The 9,375-nt window shown below is 30.0% G+C and overlaps 1 protein-coding gene across 1 annotated transcript in view; it reads right to left on the reverse strand.

The window, feature by feature from the left end:
- Nucleotides 1–527: 527 nt before the first annotated feature.
- LOC119675895 (flocculation protein FLO11-like) overlaps nt 528–9,375 on the reverse strand; it is a 19,031-nt gene continuing 10,183 nt past the window's right edge. The window contains exons 2-5 of the mRNA XM_038087112.1: nt 4,148–4,391; nt 4,019–4,084; nt 2,773–2,835; nt 528–2,707 (exon numbers count right to left, since the gene is read on the reverse strand). Coding sequence (XP_037943040.1) covers nt 528–2,707; nt 2,773–2,835; nt 4,019–4,084; nt 4,148–4,391 — 2,553 coding nt within the window. The remainder of the gene's footprint in view (nt 2,708–2,772; nt 2,836–4,018; nt 4,085–4,147; nt 4,392–9,375) is intronic.

Below are 9,375 nucleotides of genomic sequence, written 5' to 3' on the forward strand. Positions count from 1 at the left end.
TAGTTTTAGTCTGATACATTATCTAAGAGAATTATCGAGTTTAAACTTCAGTTGAATATTTTACATGAGACTTCCTATCGAAAGCATTGTAATAGAATAGGACATATGAAGCTCATTTAAGTAATAAATTTGAATATATAAAAAAAAATTAATAGCGATAGCAATAACAATAATATAATATAATAAATTTATAAACTTATTTATAAATTTTATTGTTTATATATCTATATAGATATAATCTAAAATTTTGGAAGAATAACAAAAAATTGGATGTTTGTACCAAAATAGAGCTATATGCTTATGGGGTATCGTGGTTTAAATTTGTAATGTTTATATTTTTATACTAATTACATAAAATCTAAATCAAAAATTAAAAATATGCTTTTGTTTTTCCTAACTATATTTTCACAAAAACTATGTGAAAAAGAACTTTTAGATAATCCCTTAAACATCAATCACTTAGAACTTGTTTTTTAAAATGTAATAAAAAATAATCAAATTGTTTAAAAAAAAAAAAATTAAATATATTACTTACCATTTGCATCAGTATTGCCACTCTTGAATTCATCATCATAGATTGACTGAGATTTGTTAAGAGTTTTCTTTACAAACAAATCATTAATTTGAGATGTGCTAATGTTTTCAACATCTTTCTCATCACGTGCATTACATTTGGTTTGCTCTTTAGCAGATAAAACTTCTCCATAAGAAGAATCCACTGAACCAACTGAACTATGAGTAGTTGCTCTTTTGTTTTTACTATGCATAGATGGTGAAAAGGACTTAGTGTTGTCCTCTTCGCTAAGACCTGCGGGAGCTTTATTTAAAGTCGGTATTGGAGGTGAAACCAAACATAGTGGCGAAAGATCTGCTAAATCTTCAACATATTCAGTTTTAGATTGTTTATCTTCGTTTATATTATCAATATTATTAGGTTTGTATTGTTTTTGCAATGTAGGGATTGGTGGCGATGTTGAACAAGGTAAAGAATATTCAGAGAACATTTTTAAATCTTCCTGTAATTTGGTTGTAATAGTTGGTATGGGGGGTGAAGCTCTAAGCTCTGATGAAGAGACAACATTAATTTCTATTGCATTTACCAAATCTGCAATATATTCAGTCTTAGATTGTTTATCTTCGCTTACAATATCAATATTATTAGGTTTGTATTGTTTTTGCAATGTAGGTATTGGTGGCGATTTTGAAGTAGGTGAAGAACATTCTGAGAACATTTTTAAATCATCTTCCTGCAAATTTGTTTTAATAGTTGTTATGGGGGGTGAAGCGCTACGCTTTGATGAAGAGAGCTGATTTTCTGATAATACATCTTCATCCATTTTTTGACGTTCAGCCATTGTTATTACATTTGGTATATTTAAACATTTAGGTTGAATATTTCCTATTAATTCCTCTTCCTTTTGACGCTTTTCCATAGTAACTACAGGTGAAAAGAGCTGATAAAATGGAGAATTGTAATCCGGTTCACCGATATTTGGTTGACTTTGAGGAATTGGTGTTAGTGGTGTTTTCGAACATTCTCTTTCAAGACCGTTTGTGGCGAATAGGTTATTGTGCTCACCTGTTAGTGGTGTAGATGCTTTCTCAGATTCGCCTGTTTTCAAATTTAATTTTTCTTTTGGCGTTAGATATAACAAAGCCGAATTTTCGTGCAAAGACTTCATGCTAACATCAACATCCATGTCTTCCATAGTATTACTTTCTTCAGTGCTGTCATTAGCATTTACGAAATTATTTTTAACAGACTTGTCTATAATTGTTGTTAGATCAGTCTGTGGTGTAATGTCATTTTCATGTGAATCTGAAACAGACTCATTCGTATCTAATGAGCTGACAGTGAATGTTCTTTTTGCAGTTGTAATAGGTAATGTTTGATTATTATTAAATATACTGTTTAATGCAACATCATTACTATTAAGACCTAAAGGTGAATCCAAAGTATTCAAACCATTGTTTTCATTCACTAGATTTAACTGTGGACTATTAGATCTAAAATCAGAAATAAATTTATTTGAATCATTTAATTTTTTTGCATAGTCCGATTTTTCTAAATATATTATTCCCTTATTTGCAGATGTGGGTGACTGTGGAAAACGGTAAGGTTCATTGATATCATTGATATTGGAAATCGGAAAAGCGGGCGAAGACGGTGCAGAACTTCTTGCACTACAAAATGATGATGACATATCTAAAGTTAAGTTTAAAGTTGGTCTTATAACTGGTTGAGCTACTATGCCACTTGAACTGGCACCGGAAAATTCTGGTACACTTTCCTGTGTTAAACTGCTGTTTAATTTCCGTGGCATTTCAATACTTTTGTTCAACGATTTTTCTAAATTCTCCTGCTCCACATCAAAATAATTATTAACCGATATATCAGTATTGGTGAAGTTTAAATCAATATCCATAGGTTCGCTCGGATTTACTTCTAAATTATTTGTCACATTTAGTTGCCAGGATTCTTTTGCGTGTGGTTCATATGCTGACCTATTAAATGCGCTTTCGATTTCATCCAGTGTATTTTTAGTGAATTCATCACCTAAAAGTTCGGCAGCAGCCAATTTTTTTAACTTTTGAAATTCCGCCTCTATGGCTTCGCATTCATTGTATGCTTCACTATCAGATGAATTTATTTCATCCTTTAGTAGATTTTCTTTTAATGGAAAACTGTTTTTAATATCAACGTTTTCTGAAAAGAAAAAAAAAATAAATAAATACTACATTTGAAATATATAGTTGAAATATAATATTTACCAGTTGTGTTTAGTACTGTTAAAGTGGGTATGAAACCGTCTTCAAATGTTGTTTTTAAATGTTCTGAAATAAGAAACATGTATATTTGTAATTATGTGAATAAAATAAAATTTAAGTAGTGGGTATTATTCATTTTACACCCAAATTTGTGTTAAAGAATATGCTTAATAATAAGAGTATTAAACTGAAAAAATTAGGATTGGATTTTTTAAAAGTCACGAATTGTGTACCAAACGGTTAACTACATAATGAAATGGGATTTGAATACAACTGGGTACTTATAATTACATAGAACAATTGTTTGATGTTTTTATAGAACAACTTTGTTTCACTTTAAATCACAGGTGACCTTTAATTTAAATATATAATCTGAATGTTTGATTTAATTTTATTTAGAAAAACCGGAACCGATTTCGAATAAGAGAAGATATGGTTGCAGTTCTTCCCACAATAGGGGTAGTTTTTAAAAAAAATTACTTTCTTAATGAAACTCAATGAAATCCAGTTTGGAAGTAAAAATTAACCTTTTTTGTGACTAGTTCAGCTACAAGCTCTACAGGTCCCAAGAGGATCTATATAGCATAAAATCTGAATGGCTTACAAAACAAATATATTGGCTAGGATAAAGTTTTAGTGTAATTGGTTAAGGGAAGAATAAAAGTGTACAGGACAAATCGATATAAGTTTTAAAGTTGCAACTACATAAAACATGGATGAAATTAATTTTTTTAAAAATTTGGTGTATGGAATATACAGGTAATAATTTTTACTTCTGGATCTGTGATAGAAGGATGTGTTAAAACGGAGGTGGGCCTATTGCTTAGAAATCGATAGTTATGTCTTATGAATACTGTCGAGTGAAATAACTAATTTTGTTGTATATTTCTGGAGTTGCATGACACAAATTGTCGTTTATAGTTGGGCTCTAGTCATGGTTTTGGACAACGTTAGTATATGTTAACTATGCAATGGAACTAGATTATCTGTCAGAAAACTGATGACAGATGTTATTGAAGCAACCATTCTAAATGGAAAAAGATGATGTTTTGATACTACGTATCCAGTTTTTTTCTAATATTTCTAACCGATGTCTTAAAGTATATTATTGTTTGACAAAAGTCAAAATTTAAGTACAATCTTTTATAAATTTTCAATTGAAACTATTTAATTTTTGTGTGGCGTTCTAACACGCGCAGGGTAAAGTTAGTAAACTAATAAATTATTAATATTTAGTAGTAGTATTTACCTTCAATATTTGGATTAAGACAGTCTGGCAATTCCGGTATTTCAGATTCATCGAATTCAGTCAAACCTTAAATATATAAACGTATTAATAAAAAAGTAATTAAATTATTGAAATTCAGTTTAAATTTACCAATGAATTTGTGTGACGATTTGTTGGTTCCACCAATAGGTCTAGTGGATGACGTTGGTGAATCACTTATTTTTTGTCCAGTTGGCGGAGAAAATAGTGAATTAGCTTCATAACCAGCTGAACCGGCAGTTGGTGAAGGCGATGCATTAGGCGTAGGTCCAGTGACTTTTATCTGAGGCTGAGAAGACGGAACAGATAACTTTGTCTCTGCCATTGTTGCTGCTTTATTGCTTATTTGACTGAGCTAAAAATGAAGGAAGAAATTACATATAGATAATATTAAAATTGTATAATTTTTTTTATAATTGTGCAAGAAATTTATTTACTATTTTGGTCAAATTATACTGCTGCACTAACCTTCGGTAGAAGCATTATAAAAAATTTAAGCTACAAGTCTGTTCAGCTCTTTGGCAACATAATAAATTGCATTCAAATTTGTAAGCAGAAAGAGGAAAGATTTTCAATTGAACATGAACATGAAATTCTCTGCAAGTATTTTTATAACATATATTTTTATATAAACTATGAAAACTTGCAAATAAAGCGAAGTTATCATGCATATTTTCTCTAATTTAATTTGCTTTATTTTTTTATTTTTCATACATGAAAATATATGTAATCAAAGGCGTACTTTTCAGCGCCGCCTTATAATGAAATTTCTTGCCTGCCACATTTTTATAATTAATTTAAGATTCCACGCGCTTTATAAACAATTTCATTTTATACTATATTTGTACTCTTCATTCGGAATATTAAGACATATGCATCTATTAGAGATGATATTATCGGTGAGAGATGATATAAATGCATTTAAACAATTAAAAATTCACAACAATTTTGTAATAGCAGGGTCGGAATTTTTATTAACCTAGTTATTTATACGAAGCTGTTCGGAGAGCTATCTATTCGCCATTTCGCCGACATTTTAATATTTCATCCTTAATTAAAACATTTTTAAACATTTAAAACATTTAAAGTTTACAATATTTTTTAATAATGAAAATAGCTGAACATCGTACAATAATTTATTCTTTGTAAAAATGTATTAGGTGAATCAGCTTCTGCAATAAAGAATGGTTTGCAAGTAGATTGTTTACATGAATAACGTTCAAATACTACATCAGCACCAGGAGTCGTCGCAAAAAATAGAAGATATAAAGGGACTTTTTAAAAGATCTAGAGTTTTTTTTCTAGACACAATAAACAAGCAATATGTTATTTGAAATTTTGAGTTTGACAATGCAACATCTGAACCGATTCAGAAAGATTTTTATGCATTGTTTTTTATAATGACTTTAAAGTGCCTAAAGATTGATGTGAACGCAGGTATTACAGTCAATATAATGGGATAAAAAAGGAATGTTGTTGCTAAATTTAGGTTAATAAATTTTGATCAATAAAAGATTGATAAATTTAGATTGTGTTGTTTATAAGCGAACGAATGCATTTTTATTTCTGTGTTGTAGAAAAGATGTTATATGTGATGGAGTTCAAACGTGATAATGTGATGGCTTTATAATTAATTTGGAAAAACACAAGTGCTTCGAGTCCTCAAACACCTAAATGAGAACAAATCATTTGTGTTTCACATACCGTGATACTAGTAGCGTTGCTCGATGCCCAGGAAGTGGACAAAAAAAAAACAGTAACAAGACCGGAAATGATTCGTAAAGCGAAGAAGCGAGAAAGGATGCAACACGTTTTAAAAAATAAGCTCGGACTAAGGCCATTGAATTTGAACGTACATGACCTTACCGATGAACAAAAAAAAAGTTAGAGCCAAAAACAACGTTCCACGCCTTATCATCAATACAGTGGTTATCGTGTACACCAGAAATAAACCCTTTAGATTTCTCGGTATGAAGCAGTTTATAAAGTAAGGTTCGCACTAAAAAATACCAAAATGTTGATCGTCTGAAGCAAGCGTTAAGAATGTGCCAAAATACTGTAAATTTGCAGGCAGCGTGCGATAGCTTCAATAGCCTTTCGAAGGCCATAATTCACGCTAGAGGTGGTCATATTGAACTAAAATTAATTAACTTAAAAATTTAAAGTTCTTTTCGCATATTTTTCTTTATCTTTCATTGAATTTAACAAAAATTAACAAAATAGAGGTTTTACTTTGTTGCAATATTTGTTAGCCACCCTGTATAAAACTATTAATGGATCAAGTGTACTAATAAAGGTACACAAATGCATTATAAAAGAAATGTATAACAGATGCTGAATATCGCTATTTGATATATTATTAAAACAAGGTTATATGACGCAAAAAACTATTACTTTTAAAGCTTATGGCTGCCTTATAAACAAAAGAGACTATAATCATAGGTAGATATGGATATATCCTAGAAATGTATTTTGACCATCTCAGCAATTAATCAAAATAATTTTAGCACATTAGTTCTTGATTATAATTTAGATATTTAAGGTAATTGTCACTGCTGTTCTTTTAAAGTTTCTAGGGAACCGTTACAACCACACTGACATTCAATATCCATTTTATTCTTTGACAAACCAGCCACTATAAGATATGTGAATTTTTGATTTTCAATAACAAGAAGTCTTTCGATTTCTTAAATTAAATGTGTGCTAGATTTAATTATTTTGATTTTTTTCCCATGACTCTTCTCACCAAGATTTATTTCTACATGGAAGCTAATGTCAGAAAAAGTTCAGAATTAAAATATTTTGATGTCTTAATGAGTCCAATGCAACCATTTTCTTTACTACCGTGATGAGTCGCCACTGTAGTCAACATGTTCACTGTTTTTAATAAAATCTATATATATAATAATTTGTTCTAGATCAATAACCTTTTCTCAGTAGTGAACGTACCAAAATTGTAAGTGTAGATTATTTTTTGGCATTATAAAATAATTATTATTAAATAGATACAAAGTGCTCTTGCTCTATATGTGTATGTCAGATATGTTTGCTTCTTTTGCGCATTTGTCAGTTTTGGCATCAAAAATGCACTCAAAATTATATTTAAAATTGTGTACAAGGTTAAAGTCAACGGACATACCTTTTTTTGTATTTGTCTAAAACCGCAATCTCATTAGATAAAACATTTTTATGGGAAAAATTTATTTGACAGTACATATGTATCATCAAGAATAAACTACGACTGAAAGGTAAAAAAACCAAAAAGTAATGTAAGTGGTAAGTAATGACCACTATTTAAAAATTCAATACTGAATAGAGGAGTATTTTTATCTCATCCAATATAAAGGCACTATAGGTAATATAAACAATGAATAAATATCAAAATCAAATTTTAGGTAGTAATAGGTTAAGGTAGCAGCTTGGGCACCAAATTTACTTTAGCACAAATAAAGTCTCATTGTTACACGGTTAAGTTACTATCAGACCTAAAGAACTAACATAAAGACATTCATTTTACAAAGTGAGATTCCTCATATTCCTCATAGAAAGAAAATAACCTGACTAATCTGCATTAGAAGCTGATTAAAAATACTATATACATAAACACTGAACTGAACATTAAATTTTAAAGACGATGTATTTGAATGAATGATCCACAAATTTCTTCAAAGCGGATTTAAAGGTGAAAATACTATTGCCGGAGCTGAAAAGAAGACAACGAGGATGCTACACATTTCCTTTGTAATTGTTTAGTGTATACGTACAGTAGATAATAAGAATTTACTTATTAGAGGATCTTAGTCATCTGCAAACTCTGTTCTTAAAGCAGATCTTGCGCTTCATTGAAATTTCGAAATGTTTTTAAACATTCTAAATTTTTACACAAAAAAATATACCCAAGTGAATACCTAGTATCTAGTATCCACTTTTAAACCGTTTGAGTTTAATACGATAACATAACATAAATTCACAACTTAATGAGCTGAATTAATACATTTTAGAGTTCAAACTTCCAGCTATATGCTATGTTAACTGGAGCTTTGTCACTGTCACAGTCTTATAACCATATCATTAATCTGTATTAAAAAAGTTACCCCAGATTTAACAATTGAAAACGGCATTGTAATTACCAGTTAGAATATTTAATAATTACATACTTTGCATAGATGAAGTACTTGAAAAAGGACAATCCAATCCAGTGATGCACGGAAAGTGGTGCGATGTGATTTTCGTGTAAATCATAATAAAATCCAAACTCGTATAAATAATATGCGATATTAATAAGCAGAATTTAAGAGGCGTTCACATCGATACATTCGCTTGTGTCTTAATGAAGATAACTTAGAGTAGGTAGGGAAGTGCAAGAAAATTGCTAGCTAAAACACCACTTTAAACGAAGTTCAGAAATATGTCCGTTAAATTATTACTACATGCATTAATTGTAATATACATAAATTAGAAGTTAAAAGAAAGATCTGGAGATCTGATGATAGTAGACACCTATCAATGGAAATGTTATATTACATCATTATGTATGACTAACAATTTTCAAATAAATAAATTTATGCTTCATTCTTATTTATAACAAAGAATATTTAAATAAATGTAAATTATTTATTTATTAAGAATTATTAATTAATGATAGTTTTAAGTAAAGATTTATTTATACTCGGACTATCATTTAAAACGTATTTTAAATACAAATAACACAACCGCAAGTACAGAAATATATTTATAATCTGAGTCATAAAACTTCCAGAGAACTATACTATAGAATGAGTTCACAATTTTAACATCGATTATACTATCATAAATTGAGGATTATGTAGTAAAATTTTTATAATTATAATCGAAAAAATTGTGTGCATATGTAGATAAAATGTGCATTAAACATTCTGATATACATTAAGACTGAAAAGTTTTCGGAAATTCTCATTTAAAATTCGCGCGCTGTATATTTTTCGATATTTTAAGTTTATGTAGTTTGGCAGCACTGTCCTTAATTACTATGCCAAAAATGAGCGCGATCTGTCAGACAGTTCGTTTACGGCAGCTGTTGAAACCAGTTCCCCTCAGTAGTGCGTTGCGAAATGTCTTCGACGGTCGTACGACCGTCCTGAAAGGCTTTGTACCACTCATAAACTTGAGTTTTCGATAAAACTGATTCCCCATAAGCCTTTTGTAGCATTCGCAACGATTCTGCACACGAAATTTCGTTCGAAACACAAAATTTGATGCAAACTCTTTGTCCAATATTTTTTTCCATTGTTTTTTTCGCAACGCACTACTGAGGTGAACTGGTTTCAACAGCTGCCGTAAACGAACTGTCTGACAGATCG

The sequence above is a fragment of the Teleopsis dalmanni genome, chromosome 2 (genome assembly GCF_002237135.1).
Source record: "Teleopsis dalmanni isolate 2A chromosome 2, ASM223713v2, whole genome shotgun sequence".
Classification (NCBI taxonomy): Eukaryota; Metazoa; Arthropoda; class Insecta; order Diptera; family Diopsidae; genus Teleopsis; species Teleopsis dalmanni.